An 18,110-nucleotide genomic window follows, 5' to 3' on the forward strand; every position below is an offset into this window, starting at 1 on the left:
TTATTACTGAAGTAGTTCGATATTGTTATGTTAATATTACAGATTTTTTCTTTTTAATAGCTATTCTTAGGTTGTTGGGTTTTTTTAAATCAGGGCATGATATTTTTGTGAAAAATTTCATTTAAAAGTAACAGCAGAGGACCTCTACATGTATTTTAACCACAAAAAGTGTTTCTCAAGTATCAGATGAGTTGTCCTCAGTTTGAATGTACAATCACAGTTATTTTAAGATTAATTATTCCAGCAATTTTTATCAACACGGGTAAGCGTTATCCTCCATTTCTGAAGAGTCAAAGTATTTAGATAGCCAGTGTACAATAGGAATAACTTATATAAAAGTCAGTGGTTGATGACTTAAATGCAAGTTGCTGAGGATGCAAAAGGCGCATTCCTGTACCTCTTGGAATGTGGTACAAAGACTGGGACTGTGCTTAGAGGACCATTTGGTAATGGCCCTCTAAATACTGCACTGAAATCAGTGGTTCCTGACATACTATTCCATAGCATTTATCACCTCTGGAGACACCCTTGAAATTCAAGACTGGAAATGGATAGTGTGAACTATGCCTTAATAGCTGCATCTACTGCGGTTCATCTAAGCAAGCAAAGACCCAGAGTAGCCGGACCTAACAAGTTCAAAGTTGTTTTGAACTGTGTAAGCAAAACAGAGCCATCTTCGGCCTATGGAGAATGAAAGCCAGCAGATTTATGCTGGTGTAAAACAGACGATAACGAGACCTTCGCTGCTGATCCTACTATTGAGGCTTCCATTACCTTACTATCCCAAAGGACACAGAAGTATTATTGCGTGGAACTTGGAAATCAAATAAGGAAGCAGAGGGAAGAATTATATCCTATTTTATTTTGTGTCTGGACTATATGAGCACTGCTGCTATTTTATGGTGTGAGTGTCTGGGGCAGTGCGGGTCAGGAATCTAGCTGGATGAATTCCATTCTGTTTCTATCCCTACTGCTTTCTAAATTAAAGGAGGTGGTTGGAGACAACCTTCATACTCTCTGTTCTGTTCCTACAAGATACACAGTCACCACTCTCCTTCTACACGTAACTGTTCTTTCTCAATTCTGCTGAAATGCAAGTGAGTGCTTTTGCAGAGTTAAGGAAGAAATACAAAATGTAAAAAAACATTAAATGTAATTATTTGCATCAAATAGTACAAAGTATTTCAATGAAATGAACGAACATTATATTCCATCTGCTCTTTGTAACAAAAAAGTGGCACATGGATTTTTCAAGAAGTGCTTTGTAACTCCCAGGTGGCATATCTACCTTGTAATATAGCAGTTACTATAGTAACTGCTTCTTTTTATAGAATATATTTGTACTTTTCAAGTTTAACCTCTTCATGGTCTCAAAACGTGTCCTTTTCATCTGATTCCAGCTGTTTTAAATGAACCCCTCTAGGGTTTGCAACAGAGAAATGAACATTGCAGTATAGTGAAAGAGCTTAATGAAATTCAAAGCAAGATACTTTATAACAACTAGAAAAAAAAAAAAAAGCTTTGTTTTTTATCACGTGGAAAACATGCTGAACAGCAGCATAAAAATTAGGCTGAGATAACTTAGAAGTGTTTGTTAACATTCTGTACACGCCAGTATGGGCCAAATCTCCTAGTCCTGACTCAGTCCTTTCTCAGACAAAACATCAAGTGGGAGTTGATGAATAAGAAGTGAACAGAAAAAGAAAACGGAATAATAAGAAGGGAACTTGGCCCTAAGCACAAAGCTAGGCTAAACTGCAGATCTCCTACACAGTGCAACATTTTTTCCAAACTTCAGGCACAAATAATTGTGGTCAAAAATAAATTAACTCTATCAGTCTGCAAACCTTTAAAATACAGTGAGGTGTTAAACTCAGGCTTCTGTGTGCTTTGCAAGTAAGTGCATACCAGAAGGGGTCAGATAGGAAGAAGCTTCCTCCCACAACTTACAGCATCATCCAGCAGTTTCCCTGTGCTCTTTTTCCCAGGAGACTTTGTTGGTGACGGTGAAGGAGACGGAAGCGGGGCTGAAAGTGTTTCCTCTTGTTCAATCTCTTTTTCCAACTTTATTAACCCAGGAGGCTCAACCCCAAACCTTTTGGAAACATGAAAACAAATTACTAGTCCTCATAAAGCATTACATATTTTAAAACAAAATGACGGAAAGAATTTATGCTGTCTGTATCGCACTATTGTGCAATAACAAAATGCCACATACATTAGTAAACAAGTATAAAATGTACCAATCATTAATGCCATCATTCCAAGTTAATACAAAAAATTAATTTAGATGAAATTTCTCAGTTGATCATGTTTAAAAGAAATACATGTTTTTTTCATGTTCTCTGTCTGATAACCTATATGTGGGTGAATGACTAATTTATGAACAACACCTCAAAAAGGCCTCAAAAATTGCTATACCATGTAGGAGAAACTCAAGTTCAGCAAATTTGTCTGTTTTTTTGGCTTTTTTTTTTTTTTCTCCCCCCAAACCAACATCCTTTCAAATTAATTAACAACTTATATTTTGTCATAGTATTTTTCAAAGAAATCCAGATGAAAAGGGATTAAAGTTTATTCTGGTCTCAACTATTGCACTGAATAGGGAGATAAATTGTTACACGGCCAGTATTTTTCAGAAGTTGCTAATACTTTTTCTAACCAATTTTTGATAGCAAATCTTCACATCTTTGTTTACAGTGGCAAACCACTAGTAGCTCCAATTAAAACAAAATACATGCAACTTTGGCATGGAGCATCTCAGACAGCACTTGGAGAGCAAGGCTCTAAAACAATGCCTCCTCTTGAAAGATTTATGGCAAGTGATTAAGTCAATATCTAACAGCAAGCAGCAGAACTTGGGCAGATGTCAGAGCTCTAAAAGCCCATCCCATTTTCCTAATCACTGATAATTCCCCTCTGTTTTTTTTTTTACTTTGTCAACGGTGAACAAAACACAGAAAACCAGAAAGATTTCCTTTGTCAGAGGTCTTCAGCTTGGAAGAGTTATCATGCCAGGTAGGCTTCTTGTAGCACACTACTTGCATAAATGAAACCATATTTTCTTCTGAAGCAGAGAAGTCCATAGCTCAGATGCAGAACTATGCTGACTTATCTAGATAAAGAGCTGGATGCTAAAATATTGAACAGTAACAAATATATTACAAAAATCTAAACTAAATAGCATAAAACTGTTAAAAGTGTATCGAGAAAGGGTGTAAGCGCATATACAGCCTTTTGTGTTTTTCTGATAGTTTTTAGTTTAGTCACACTACTGCCTAATAAACTAATATAAAGAAAACCAAGAACAAAATCTGTGCTTGTATTGGCTTCTAGCTGGTGGAGTCTGCCTAATGAAAAGTCAGCCAACATTGAAACAAGCACTTACATACAATCCATTTACTTCCTGTCTGTCTGCAGATGCCGACAGGCTGTAAATCATTAAATTCCCACTGGGCTCTAAGCCTACACCTGCATGCAGCCTTACTCATCAAATAACACTCTTCCACTCTAAGTAATGCTGCTTCTTTGCTTCTGCTGCTTTTCATAATCTCCAATTTTTGTCATTGTGACAGAATTTTAAAGTTCCCTGTACTATCAGTATTCTGAATTCCTCCGGTGATGAGTTGAAAAATAAAACCAATGAACAAACAAACATATTCCACACACTGAATTAATCTGAAGCAAAGTTGCTGGAAAGCTGAAATGGTAAAAAACACATCTTTTCTGGGAGGGGTAGAGGTGCAAATTCTGTTGTGGAAGGTATGCTGAGAATTTCCTTTTCTGCTCTTTTCTAGCCTGCCTTCTGGTAACTACAAATGAAGCAGCAATGGACTGTAATATGATCTCCAATAGATTTCTTCGAGCACCACTTCCCATCTTTACCAAGGAAAAAATGAATTCAATAGCAGAAAGATTTTTAAATTGCTCAACAGTAATTTCAAAAGACTTGTGGGGGTTAACCCCCCAGAGTTTAATAGTTAACTAAGAACTTAATTCTTTCTGCAGAAAAGATAATTTAGCTGTTTTCCACTGTATAATTTCTGAATTTAAATTACTTTGGGAGAATGCTGGACCTGTGCAACCCACAGCAATAGCCCTGTATATTGTCAATACTCAATTTCATTCTGTAGGACACTTCCTCTCCCATAAACGTTCTCACTCTACCCACATGAAATCTGCTGGTGCACACAATGGCCCGTTTTAGCTACTGAAATTTCACCGATTCCCTCAGAATTTTCTTTCCATAAACAACTGAAATCCAGGATAGTTTATCGGGCAATTCTATTTTTATTAGTACTTGGGCTTTGACCACCATTCTTTGAGCCAAATGATCACACCAGTTTTCCACTCCCTACGTAGACTATCCATCCAGTCCATCTCTCTCTATTTTGGCTAAAAGGACACTGTGAGAGAAAGTGCTAAAAGCACTGCTAATGCATAGGCAAATTATCAACTGTCTCCTGTCATCCACCGAGTATCTGCTGAACAGGTTCAAGTTTAGCAGAACAGAGCTCAACTCTATCTCCTCAAACACCCCCCATTCCTGCTCACTTGTGCCTCAATCCCAAGCCTACCTTCATTAAGAAGAAAGGCCTAACTTGACTTATGGGACTTAGAGACCCTGAAGACTAACAGTAATCTAGCTAAACCAAGTGTGCTAAGACCTGGCTCCTTGTGATGAATAAGACACTTGGAACATAATCGTTCTGCTTCTAAAACAGAGAAAAGTAAGAAGTTATTCACTGTCCCTTTTTTCATTCTTTAAAAACATACTGAGACAGTTCCTGTTCTGGAAAGCAAACCCCTAGGTGTCAACAGACCCAGTTTGCTTCACAAAGCAAACATACATCTGACTTCTCCTGCTTAAAGCAGCAAAACTATGCTCTTTCCTATGCTTAGTGGAGGCAGCTATCTATTCTCCTTTTCCATATAGTTCTAGTTTGCCACAGCTCAGGCAAAATTGGCATCATGTATCTGCTTTTCAATTTTATTAACTTGATACTCCTCTTCAACACTATTTGTGCACCTTGGAAACTTCCAAGATATAAATAGGGTTTTGTTTTCAAAGAGATACTAGAGTAGGAACAATGTGACAGACATGTTATTTGACCCCTAAGGTATAAACAAAAATAAAATACAGTAACATGATGCACAAAATACATTAATGATATATGGTAATATACAAGTGTTATAAATAAAAAATAAAAATATTTTAAAGGCAAAGCGATAGATACGCATAATAAATTAAAACATAGTTCATTTATTGGTTCAGTATTTGTGTTCATGCCTGGAACAGAGGGCATCTGAGGCATGGAAGCCTGAGACAGAAGAAAAATACAATGGGTAAGATTCTCTCTTACTTCCCTTGTAATCTGTTGAGAAATCAAATCTCATTGCAAAATGAGGTTACACTAACTCACCCAACTTTAGCAGAATCCAATACTGCCGAACCATTGACCTGCACTCTCTGAGGAAGGTGGATACAATCAAGTAATCAACCTGGGGCAGACACTCCTGACAGTTATGCCCTGGATATAGGCTCTTTGGATGCTGGAAGGTCTGTCTCCAAGCTAGGGACTTTGAAAACACAGTCTGTTTGCTCAGGTCAATTAAGAGACATGAAAATCAATTTAATTGAGAACCTACAGATCAGAATGTTTTCTTATTCATGGCAAGCTAATTTTTTGTTTTTTTCCCATGTTGGACTGAAGTTTTAGAGGTAAAAAAATTCCTGCAAACTGGAAATCAACTCTTTTTCTGACCAACACTATTCCTATGCAAGCTTCCACTGACAGAAAGGGCTTTTCTGGAACTTGACCATGAGACAAATTTATAGTTAAGCAGCTTCTCAAGGGAGTTGCATTTACAAAATATGAACACTCATGACGCAATTATGACATGAAAATACTAGTTCGTAAGCTAGGAACAAACAGGGGTCTCTTCCACATTGATTGTAACCACAAGGAATTCTTCCAAAATTAATTAAATTATTTGAATAGTAAGACACTCCAATTCGATACATGTGGATGAATGCAACTGCAATTTGTATGCCAGACTGGGCAGCAGCACTGCTGTTTATACATTTTGTAGCAAATCCTCTGCACTATGCTGGTTAAATCTGTTTCTGCAAAGAGGGAAAAATCACATTCTAATTACTGACATTTTGACTATCTAGCAAAAGTCACTGTTGTCTTGACATCAGAGGTAATGCTACAATGGATTGAAGGTCCAGCCTGGCTAGAATAATCTGACAGAGAGAAAAGACTGATAACTCAATTCTAGTATTACTTCTGTTGGTGAAAATCAGAGCCAAGTTCATTTAAATAATAAAAGAGTCAGTATTGCTTAGGACAGATTTAGGTCATGTGAAGATCAATCTATTATCAGTAAAGTTAATGAAATCTCAATTGTTTATAGATAGAGCTGAGTATTAGAAAAACAGCTCAAAGCTTTATTTAGAAAAAGATTCTCAACTCTTTCCAGTGCTAACATGACAATAGCAAACAAATACCTTCACTGGGGTGATAGTACAGAGATTTCATTATATTTGTTACCAACTGCCCACAAGATATTTTTGAGTGACATCAAGACAAGAATTCTCCTTGAATCTAATGAGCATGAAGGTGAGCTTAAGATGTGCTGATTTGGTAAGTCTCTCAACAGCTACTGCTGTCAAGAATGTAAATATTTCTTCATCCTTTAGATATTTTTACCTACCTCGCTGCAATCCTTCCAAGTTCCAGCAAACAAAGGCACACTTCTCTTGGCTGCTTGTGGAGAACTGGAAAAGCAAAATGAAGATGGAAAACATTTATAAATAAAAGCTATTTTAAAGATCTTAGTGATGAATGGAACTTAATCATCAACCTCTGTAACTCTTGACTCAAGACAAAACTTGGTTTTCTTTGGCTTGAAGTAAAAAGAATGGGATTGAGGAGTGGTTCTCAGAGTGCAGATGATTTAGGAAGTTCCCATTTAGTTATCCTTTACTTCCTTTGAAAATACCATTTAAAATCCAAATCACTCAGGCCTGGATTCCACACAAGACCTGTAGTTTTTAAGCTTCAGAAGCAGCTGCAACACAGCATGAATTTCTCATTAAGAAACACCACCATAATCGAAGATAACACTTTTTTCCACCCTCGCCCCCCCCAATTCAGATAGGTAATGTTCTGTAGAGAAGCCCAGCAAAATATATAGACAAAACCCAAAAATCTGTAAGTGATGAGAGTCCTGTGGCTGTTTGCATAATCAACTCCACAAAATTCCAAAAAGAAGAAAGAAAAAAAAAAAAAAAAAAAAAGTCATCTTCTCTCCAGAAATACCTTGTGGATAAAATTCAGATTTTAGAAATTTCCACAATAACTCAAAAGATTTGTTTCTTAATACTTCAGATTGAATTGACACAAAAAAATAGTTGTGTGAATATTGGTATAAATCAGAAAAAAAAAAGAAAAAAAAGAAACAGCAACAAAATTGACCTTAACTATTTAAAAACAGATCAAGACATCTGCTGTATAACATTTTGGTTATCTAAAGACTCACCTAACTCAAATTCATGAAGAAAAAAATACCATACATGAAAAAAATATTTCAATGTCTAGTTAAAGCTCTGAAAGTCATTACTTTGTCCTATACTTTATGTATGAGATCTAGAATGGGAATCCACATCTCTAAATAACTAATGCCCTGGGGCAGATCTGCAGTTTCTGCAACTTCAACTTCCAGCTCCACTGACTTGACTGAATGTATGGTAAATTGTGCGAGTTGAATGCTCATCCCAGTATCTTTTACTAGTGTATATATAGCATTTTGAGATAAATGCATTCTTCCTCTCTCATCTCATCTAAATATACTTCCAGAAGTGAAACGGCAGAGCATGAAAACTAAAATGGCACTGCACTAAGGAAAGTATTTTTATCCTTCAGCCATCTGTTATTAAGAATATAAAAGAGGCAGACTTGGACATTCAGCTATTCTCAATGTTCTTCCTAGCCACAACACAGTAAATTTTATGCTAGCATTCAGTATTTTAAAGTGTTAGATTCATTACTCTAGAAATGTATCCTGCTGCTTTGGTTTTAAACCAGTTGGGACTGCCCCAAAATAAAACTTGATTTCAAGAAACAAGGCATCCCCCAAACTATAAATGGAATAAAGCCGTTTTGGAATAGCCAACAAGAGTCCAATATTTCTGAACTGCAATCCACATGCATATGCACATCTGAATGACTTTGGAAGAGAGGAGAGAAAGAGGGGCTCAAGTAATATTATTTGCAAAAAGATTCATAAATAGAACTGGATGAGGATTTAATTAAAAAAGATAAACTGTTTTTCTGCCAATGCTTAAAGCTCTTCTACCCAAACAGAATTCAAAGTCCTTTAGTGATTCTGACTCCACATAATCTAGACATTTTTCATGCATTTCATAGTGAACGACGTGACATGGTGAAATCATTGTTAGAGGATGAAGAGCTGTGCAGGCAATAACCAACCACAAAAACAAACATCTGGTCATTTGATAAGATGACAGTGTCACAGTGCTTCCAACAAGAAAATGTTAGCATTCCTGAGGACTATACCAGCATATGTATTTGGGAACTTCGGAGACAAACAAATGTTATTTTGTTTACTGTAATACCCACTGGAAACAATTTAGATTCTCAAAACAAAATTTTCTGAATTTTTCCAAAAGAACAGTTGCTGTTTAATGGGCTACCACCTTGCAAGAGACTGGTCAGGAGTTACAGCAAAAGCCAGAGAGACACAAGACAGCACTTCCACACCTGTCTTGGTCCCAAACATTCGGTATAACCTTGAGTGAGCAAATAAGACCATTGCTTTTTGGAACAAGTAGCACTTTCAAGTGCCTTGATTCCCAAGTACTTATTTAGAGATACTTTTTGTCTGGTGCTATTCCATAATAGCTGAAAAAAAAAAATAAAAAAAAATCAATATTTACAGTCACTTTCAAAAGGCTGCCTCCTAAACTCTTTGAAAAAAAAAAGCTACCTTTACACTTTTCTTCTATCTAGAGAACAGAAAGAGAAACATTTCTCACACATCCTTTCTTAGTTTTACTTATAGAAGTTGAGTTAATTGAGATTTTCAAAGCACTTCAAGACATCTGATAGGAGAGATGGCAAAAACTACTTCAGATGCACTACACAGTGTCAAAATCACTTATTTCATTATTTAAAATAAGCACGAAAATCTGTAGAAGTCCTCATAATTCACATTTAAATTCTCACTGTAGTGTACTTTAAATTCACATTTACGTTCTGAGTGTAATGCAGTTCACGGCTAACTACACTACATACTTGCACACAGTTTCATAAACATGTAACTGTACATATATATGTGGTAATAACTAATATCATTTGAGGACTACGGGCAATTCATTCTGAAGTGATTGATTGCAAGCTCGGATTGAAATGTAGCATCTGTACCCATAGTATTCTGTCCTACCTGTGGGAACTACATCTACCATTTTCTGAATTACTTACAATAACCTCTATTAATATTTGCATTTCAGTAATAGGCACCACCTCAACTTTTTGACCGAGCAGTTGCTTAATCTAAGATATCCTTTACGGCAAACAGACATTGGCTAAGCAACGCATTTTCTGTAATCGCAGCAGTGTATATGCAGTTAGACACAGTAAGTACTGGAAGCCAAAAAAATTACTTTGAGAAACTATCTCCAGTCTATCTACAGCCACATACACAATTCACTGCACATCATTTAAGGTCTACAGTCAGCAATTCATTTCCACAACAGTGCTGCTGTATGCTGTGAAGAATTCAAAGAAAAAGCAAAACTGAAGATTTCTCCAATACCTCTATGATGCAAGTAGTATTATTATCCTAATCTTTTACATAGAATTAAAGTAAAAACAAAAAACAACAACAAAAAAATCACACTTATCTAGTACTAGTCTGAAATACTTACTGCCAGGGTACTGTTGGGTTTCCTAATCCTACATTTTGTATGAAATCAAAGCCAACACATCTAGTGATCCCATTACAAAGTCTGATATGGATCTTCCCACTACACGTGGGAGCTATGTCATACAGCCATAGTTACTTCTTCTGACGCCACTCAGTAGCAACATCAAAATACTGTCCTTCAGCGTCTTGCATCATTCTTCAAACATCTTCAGATTTTTGCAGCAAATGAGGCATGTGAGGAGAAAACAACATAACAGTAAGAGTTTCTTTACCTCCATGAACCATACCATACCAAGATGCTGGCAAAGCAAGGTCCATCCTAAAGAGAACACAGCTCTTTTATGGAAAAAAGAGCTCACGACCACATGAAAAATTGGTAGGTGTATCATATTGTACTAAATAGCTTAACTAATGTAGTACAGCCACCCTTAATTATAGCCCAAGCACGTCACTTTGCAGCTTTAATACATTTTTTTGTATGCAATTTCCTACAATTTTTCTAGCTTTCATGTAGGGAAGAAAATATTCCCGAGGAATCATTGGCCAGTTCTCCCCTACCAAACGTTAGCAAGGTGAATCGTGTGAGTAGGTGACTATAAGCAAGTAGCAATTTGTAAATGTAGAACACAGATCTACTGTGTAAGATGAATGGAAATATCCACCTTGCCAGAGAATCCCACTAATTATATTTGCTTGACAATAAAGCAATGTGAAAGTTTTGAAAAAGCGCATACAGGTCTGGCTGCTTTTAGGTGTCCTGACAGTTACAGACCCTTTTGCTTTCCATTTGATCCATTTCCAGTCCTTCTTATCCTCAGCATCTGCATCTTTTCCAGCTACTTCCAACCCCTCTTTTTTTAACAACGCTTTATTTTCAGCTCCTAGGTAGCTTTTACCCCTGCTCCTCTCTGGCTAGAAGTTATTTCTGCACACTGCTTCAATCCTGCTGCTGCCCCTTTCTCCTTCTACAGGTCCTCCTCTCCTGATCACTTGTTCTCCTTCCCTGTACCTCATTTCTTTCCTACCTACTGTTCACCACATTCCTGCATCCTTTGTCCTTCCCTTCCCCAGTGCCTGGATGCTACAAGGAGAAGCAGAGGGAGCAGAGAAGGACGAGCCTCTGCTTTCAGTGCTGCTCAGACCCAGGGCTGTGAGGAGACAGAACACACCCTGCACAGGGAGACCATGTGTTTGCTGAGCACATATAAACCAAGACTGTTCACCATAACAAACTTAAGGGGTTTTGTTTTGTTTGTGTTTTGGTTTGGTTGTGTTTTTTGGTTGTGTTTTTGGTTTTTTTGTTTTTTTTTTTAAATTAGCAGAATGCCCAACCATGGTACAGGAACAAATTTCTTAGACCTCCTTGCCAATTTTCAAGCCTTGGCTCCTAACATTTTTATAAGCTATTTCAAGTGGAGTCAGTTTTTCTTCAAAAAAGATATCAGGCATAGCTGAACCAAAAAAGTGGATATGATCTCTGCTTCTAAAGCATGTTTTTGTTCACTAGAAGTGGTTTTCTGAAGGGGCTTAGCATTTATTATGATAGGCTTCCAATTGTCATCAGAATTCACATGTTTAGGGAAGTTGTTCAAAGCATTGATCTTTTGATCCTTCTTCCTATTGCCTTTCACTTTCTCCTTTAATACATTTTCTTCTGATCATACAGTGGGGGGTTTTTTTGTTTGTTTTGGTTTTTTTGAAACATTGCTTACTCTGTTCAACTTACTCCAAATACATTCTTGCTTCTGCATCAAAGGGTTATACTATGACATTCTAAAAAATAAGGAGTTGTGTTCCATCACTCCCTATTTCAGTACTATCACTTAAGAAAGTCTCAAAACAGTTAAGGTTTCAAACAAAGTAGATGTAGGGATAGTAAAGAATTAACCTAGAATGAATATAAAGATCATCTGAACACCAGTAATTTACTGGAATTCATTAATTTAAGATGCTAATCCAACAGTAATAATAGTGTCCATGATGCTTCTATAGTCCTCAAAATGATACATATTCAACAATATTATGAAATGTTTAGTAAAATGTCGTGAAAGACAGGACAAAGCCTTATTCTGATGCAACTACATGTAGGATTTATCATGCTGTTACAAACTGTAAATGCCACTGTTAAAGAATGGTGAAAATATTTCTGCCTTGTAACATAAAATCAGATAAAGAATATTAATGAAAGAAATAATTTGCCCCATGCAGAAAATGTTTTAAGCAATCAACATCTGAGTGTTTTTAAAAAACCTTTAAAATTAAAATAGACATCAGAGGTGTCTGTGTTTAAATCTATTATTTCCACTGAAACACTAGGTGCTTTTGTTGAGGAAACCTGTTCATTCAACTTCAACAAATAAGTTGCATCAAAAGAAGTCCATGTCACATACTGTGTGTGCACACACACAGTTACATAATATACAAGCACAAACATTGATACAACAATATCATCCAAGAATTCCCAAAACAAACAACACACATTAGCATGCTGGCACACTTGGTGGCAAACCCTTTTCTTGCTGGGTAGACTCTTTTTCACAGAAGAGATGTAGAATATTCATTGGTTCCAAACCCTATAATCATCCAACAACACTATGTTACCCACAGAGAGTTTATAACTTATGCTTTAAATTCACTTTACTAAAGCAAACATAGAAAATCTTACCACTCCTACTATTTGGTCAAAAAGAGTTTTCTTCCAGTAATACACTCTTCAGGCTTAAGCACCGTAACTACCAATATCTCCATCTAGAATGCTTCCATTAACTGAATTACCATAGCACGAAAACCTACCAAGTGGATCTTACAAAATACGTGTAGCATGGGAACAGAGTAGTTATAGACAGTATTACTTTTCTTAGACTGCAAAGTGTTTGTGCATCATGTTTCAAGTCCTAGATATGGGATGTTTGACCTCTGATACATCTAAGAACCCCATTCAAAGACAGAGTATCTCAAGATTTGCCCAGATGGTGAAAGTTTAGACTTGGGATCATAGGTTTTGGTATGAACAAAGCTAGTTTTTTTTCTTCTTTAAATACACTAACTATAAAAATAACTATGAAAAACATGCTAAATTGTTCAACAAGTCTAGGGAGCGTGTATAGCCTCCCTCTATTTTGCAGCAATCACGATTATCCCTACATACCGTGTTGCTGTATTTGTTACAGACACTAATGTCTTTTCTGCGCCTCATACAACAGGTACACCATTGTTGCAAAGGTGTTAACTCCGAGGCTCTCCAGCCATGTCTCCGCATTAAGATAAGTTCAAAGGGCAAAATACATACAGATTGCTACCAGCCAGCTCTGCCTGTATTATAAATCCTCATGGAAATCTGTATTTCCAATTTGTCTGTATTTTAAACTATGTTAAAGCATCGTAATGTTCATCGAGAAAAAATACATTATAGACTACTAACTTGTAGTTAGTAGTAAAAGTGCATTTTTTTCAAACTTTTGGGTTCTATACTGATCTCTTGCAAGGATCTTTAAAGTACCTCTACTGATTTGAAAGCATAATCATATCTATCAGCATAACAAACACGACTTTTTTTCCTCTTCTATTTATTTTGAAGCAACACTTGGATCCCATTTCCTTGTTTAGCTCAGCTGAATAGCCCCAATCCAACAAAACATTTGAACCCACACTACAAATAATTAAATGACTAAATCAGTCCCCAAGTGATGGACAAGGACACAAAGTGACATGAGTAGGTCTCTACTCACCTGCTTGTCCGGATCAGCCCTATAACGTTAACAATCCGAAGAAACAACCTCTAGGAACCCTCAAGGTGCCCCATTAATATCACCCGCCTGCACGCTCCTCAGGCACAGACTGCACCCACCCACCACAGCGTGTGCCTGACACGGTTCCATTCAGTGAAGAACGCCCTCATACGGCTTCCATCTGAGTGCTACAGAAGTGGGAGCGCTGGATGCATTTGTGTGCAGTTGCACTTGAATGATTTCAAAGACTTCAGAACTCATCAAGATGAGAACAGATTTAATAACATTAATAATTTCTTAGCTAGTATATACTCAATTTTGCTGATGTCTAAATAGACTTGGGAACTTTTTTTTTTTTTTTAAATCACTGGTGTCATAAATCCACCATTCAAATGTTTCAGTACCATAAATCTTCAAAATTACTCTTATCACATTAGAATACAAATTTAAAAAAAAAAGGCCTCAGGAATCTTTTATGTGATACAGTGGTGTGAAGAAAATAATCACTATGTGCATCTAATTAAATAATACAATATTTACATACCGTAAGGCAGAATAGAGTAAAAAAAAGAAGATAAAAATCAAGTCAGTTAAGAACATTAGCACAGTAAGGTTCCTCAATATAGACAGAAAATAGTTGCTTTATCCCTACAAATTTACATATCAATACAGTTTATTAGCATGGGGAAAAAAAGACAAGAAAACACAAAAAGCAGTTATGTCTGTAACCATAATTTCACCACAATTATTTATTGTCAAAAACACAGCAGAAATCCATGAGGCAGTGCGAACACTGAGATGTCATTCACACATTTCTCAACACTTTGAACAGAACCTTTGATATTACTTACCTCTGCTGAATTTTTATTTCCCATGCAGTGGAGAAGTGATTTGTGGGAAAGAGAGGAACATAAAAGCTTTAGATTGACAACTGTTATGATTCATCATTATACCTAATGCATTAGAAAAACCTCAAATGAAATCAAAACGTTTAGAAGTTCTAGCTCAGACCAAGGGAGAACTGTAGCTTCTATTTTTATCTTTTTAGAAATGGCGTGGTCACTATCACCTTCTCAAGTTCAGAAAACAAGGTCAAAATACTATCACGTCCTAATCTTATTTCCAGCACCGTAAGTCTTTTCAACAAGTACATTCTATAAACAGTAACACTCAGAGAAGGAAAACAACAGAACCTAGTTTTCAATCAGTGAAGAAAATCAGTCAGTAATCAAACAAAACTAGTACAGCACAGGCTTGCACACTGTGTATTTGGGCATATTTCACTTCAGTTTTCTGAGAGAGGAAGGCATCTTGAACATCAACTTTCCCAGTGCACTTGCACTCAGTCTTACATTGTGGCAGGCAAATCACTGCGTATGTGTAAAAATTAACTTAACCAGGGAATTGTCGGTATTTCAGCTATGCCAATTCTATCTCTAAATGAGATCTGGTTTCTTAACAATGCACAAGAAAATTCTTTATATACACAGTTAACCTATTATTGGAACAGTGGTAAACTGCTGGGTTTACCATAACAGTATGAAGTCTAAATTCATTTAAGTGTTGGATTAACTACAGGTTGTTCTGCTCATCTCATACATGGGAGGCCTGTGTCTCCATCCTTGTTGTCTTTGCAAATTTCTTTCCTAGGTAATGTCCAAGTTCTCCACTATTTCAAATCTTTAGAAATACAATTACTGTCAATCTTCCACATGATTTACCAATCCATAGAAATTTTGTCTTGAGGATTTAATTATCAAAACAGAGACAATACATATATCCTCCTTATTGTTTGTCACCATTCTGATACTAGCTTCTTATCTGCCAAGCGTTTTTTCCTGGAGATTAAATTAAATTGTTTTACAAGAACCTCACAGGATAAAAGAATAGACAAATAATAAAAAAAAAAAAAATCAGAAATAGTTATGCTAGAAGAGCAAGACTGTAAAAGAACGGGACCAGATCAGTTGCAACACAGATAAGAACTTCAACTGTGCAGTCAAAGACCTTTTGAACAACAGAACAAAGAAGCTCTTGATTCAGTACAGTGTGTTCATTTCTCTTCCACAGAAACTGACCTATCATCACAACTGCTTTAGACTTTTATCTGAGTTCAGATAACAAATAAACATTTCATTCTGTTCATTTCATAATATTTGGCTGAAAAATTCTTGAGGTAAGATTCGTAAGTTTTCCTCTGAAATGAGAAGAGTTAAAATAATGAAGAATATGTAGTACTAGAACAGTGATTTCCAAAGCAGCCCAATTCTTTTGTTGGAACACCCTGAAGCACTAGTGTTGGATAAATTTTTGTCCAGAGCTGCACAAGGGGATCAACTGGAAAAAAGGTCAATATAGCACACAGAGAAAAAATATGTATTTTCTCACCTCCTGTGCAACCCACTGAATCTGCATGAATAGTTAAAAGTCTGTGACCAAAACTGAGCATGCACTTCTATCCTACTCTCCCAAAACAGAAAAGCACCACCTTGTATATTAACTAAGGAACAGCATTCCATGATCAAAAAAGTGTGTGTAAGGTGAAAAAAAAAAATCTGTGTGCAAGATATTATAGCAAGATTTTTGTCTTATTTCAGCTCCTCTTAAAATAGACTTAAACGAATGTTAAGTGGTTTACTTTATTTGTTCACGCTTCAGATAAGAGTCAGAATTAAACCAGTCAAATACAGGTCAGATTTGGAGACAGGATCTATTAAGGATCTTTCAAGGCAAAACACAAGTTACTTAAAATGACCAACTACTTCATAAACAAACACATACCCAAACCTTCTGATTCGAACAGGCAGGTATCATCCACCCCTACATCTCTGCACCAGGATAAGAAATTCGCTGTGTTGTCTCGTGCAAAAAAAGACCCTGAAGGAGCATTAGCTTTGCATGGAATCTTCCGTACTGGTAAAGTCTGAAAAAAAAAAAAAAGTTAGATAAATGATACACACTAGCATAACACTTAGGTATCATGAAATTAAAACACAGGTTTAGCATAGATGGGTGACTGCCACCAACATATTTCCTTGTCTACTAAAGAATTCCAAGAAAAGAAGAATGAGAACTGAATTTAACAGCATGGCATTGTCAACCACAAAGTCTTTTCAAAAGCATCATGATAGGCTACAAGACATGAAGATCAGAGCTGAATCAGTATTAGCAACTTTTTAGGAAAATTAGCAACTACAATTGTGGGATTTAGTGTGTGGTCCAGATCACTGAATTTAAAAAAATAAATTCTAAAAGACAGACTTTCAACTAGGAACTGAACTTTCCCAAAGTTGAAGTGAATTACTTTCATATCTATGTGAGGAAAGAATCATAGTGTCAGTGTAAAGCAACAGGTCTTGAGGTCTAAAGACCATAAACACTTCAGAAAGGCCACTGTCTCCCATTTAGCAACACACAAATGTCATCTAGCAGCTACTAGATCAAGGTTTAACACAGAGCCAGGCTCTCATTGTACCAGAGTAGCTCCATTTACAGGATTTTGATACTAGAGGGGATGCTACGGATACAGCTTATCAATATCTGAACCAAACAGAGTAATTACCACAGCAAGCTTTCTGCTTGTATCGCTACATTTACTGCGACACATGCAAAGAATCTTTAGCATTTACTTTACTTCCATTTTTTCCTCAAAGAACAGCCGCCATCCATGTCAAAATGAAGAAGGAACGAAACACTGTTACTACGTAACTTTAGAAATCTCTAAACCATGGAGGAATTCAGACCCCATGTCGACTTGAGGTGCTGCTTTTCTAATGCTGATTTATGAAATGCTTCTGTTCTGGAGTCAGTTGTTACTCAATGGCAAAGGAGCCAAGAGGTAGAAAACTGAAAATGGTGTCTCTACCAGTTCCTAGATCTATGTCCAAAATAATTCTTCAAAATGTGGAGGACAAAAAAGACACAGGAGGAGGCTTCCCCTCACAACAGCTGCTGATAGCATCCTAATGTCAGTATTCAAAGATAGTTTATAAAGAGTTATTTATGATTTTTATATTAGACATATGATGGCAGCAATGTAATTGCAGAACACTTCTACATACACAGAACTACTCACCTCTATATACCCTGGGAAACCAAATAAACTGCAAATAGAATAGCTCCAGGCATAACCACCATTCAACTTATTTTACCAATATGTCAATGGGAGCTTATAAATTGTCTTGGACATATACACCCACCTTATAAATGTTTAGACCTATTCCTCAGATCACCATCTAGCTCTCATTCCCCCATGATTCTTGTTCCAATTGCACTTCTTCACATTTCCTTGTTCCGTAAAAATTAAGCTTATATTTCAAAATATTTACAAGGAGATATTAATATGTTTCTACATTGTATTAGGAGAAAACACTGACCAGTTTTACACAACATTTTACAGAAAACTCTGAGTAAACCTTGTGTCACCGT

At 36.4% G+C, this 18,110-nt stretch overlaps 1 protein-coding gene across 4 annotated transcripts in view; it reads right to left on the bottom strand.

Moving 5' to 3' along the window:
- The window catches only part of GAS2 (growth arrest specific 2), an 89,090-nt gene that overhangs the window by 40,231 nt on the left and 30,749 nt on the right, over positions 1-18,110 (bottom strand). For all 4 annotated transcript variants that reach the window (XM_026850897.1, XM_026850894.1, XM_026850895.1 and 1 more), the window contains 3 exons: positions 16,464-16,605; positions 6,721-6,784; positions 1,951-2,095 (listed from right to left, as the gene is read on the bottom strand). In XM_026850897.1, the coding sequence (XP_026706698.1) occupies positions 1,951-2,095; positions 6,721-6,784; positions 16,464-16,605 (351 nt within the window). The remainder of the gene's footprint in view (positions 1-1,950; positions 2,096-6,720; positions 6,785-16,463; positions 16,606-18,110) is intronic.

The sequence above is a fragment of the Athene cunicularia genome (genome assembly GCF_003259725.1).
Source record: "Athene cunicularia isolate RWA chromosome 5 unlocalized genomic scaffold, athCun1 chr5_part3, whole genome shotgun sequence".
Classification (NCBI taxonomy): Eukaryota; Metazoa; Chordata; class Aves; order Strigiformes; family Strigidae; genus Athene; species Athene cunicularia.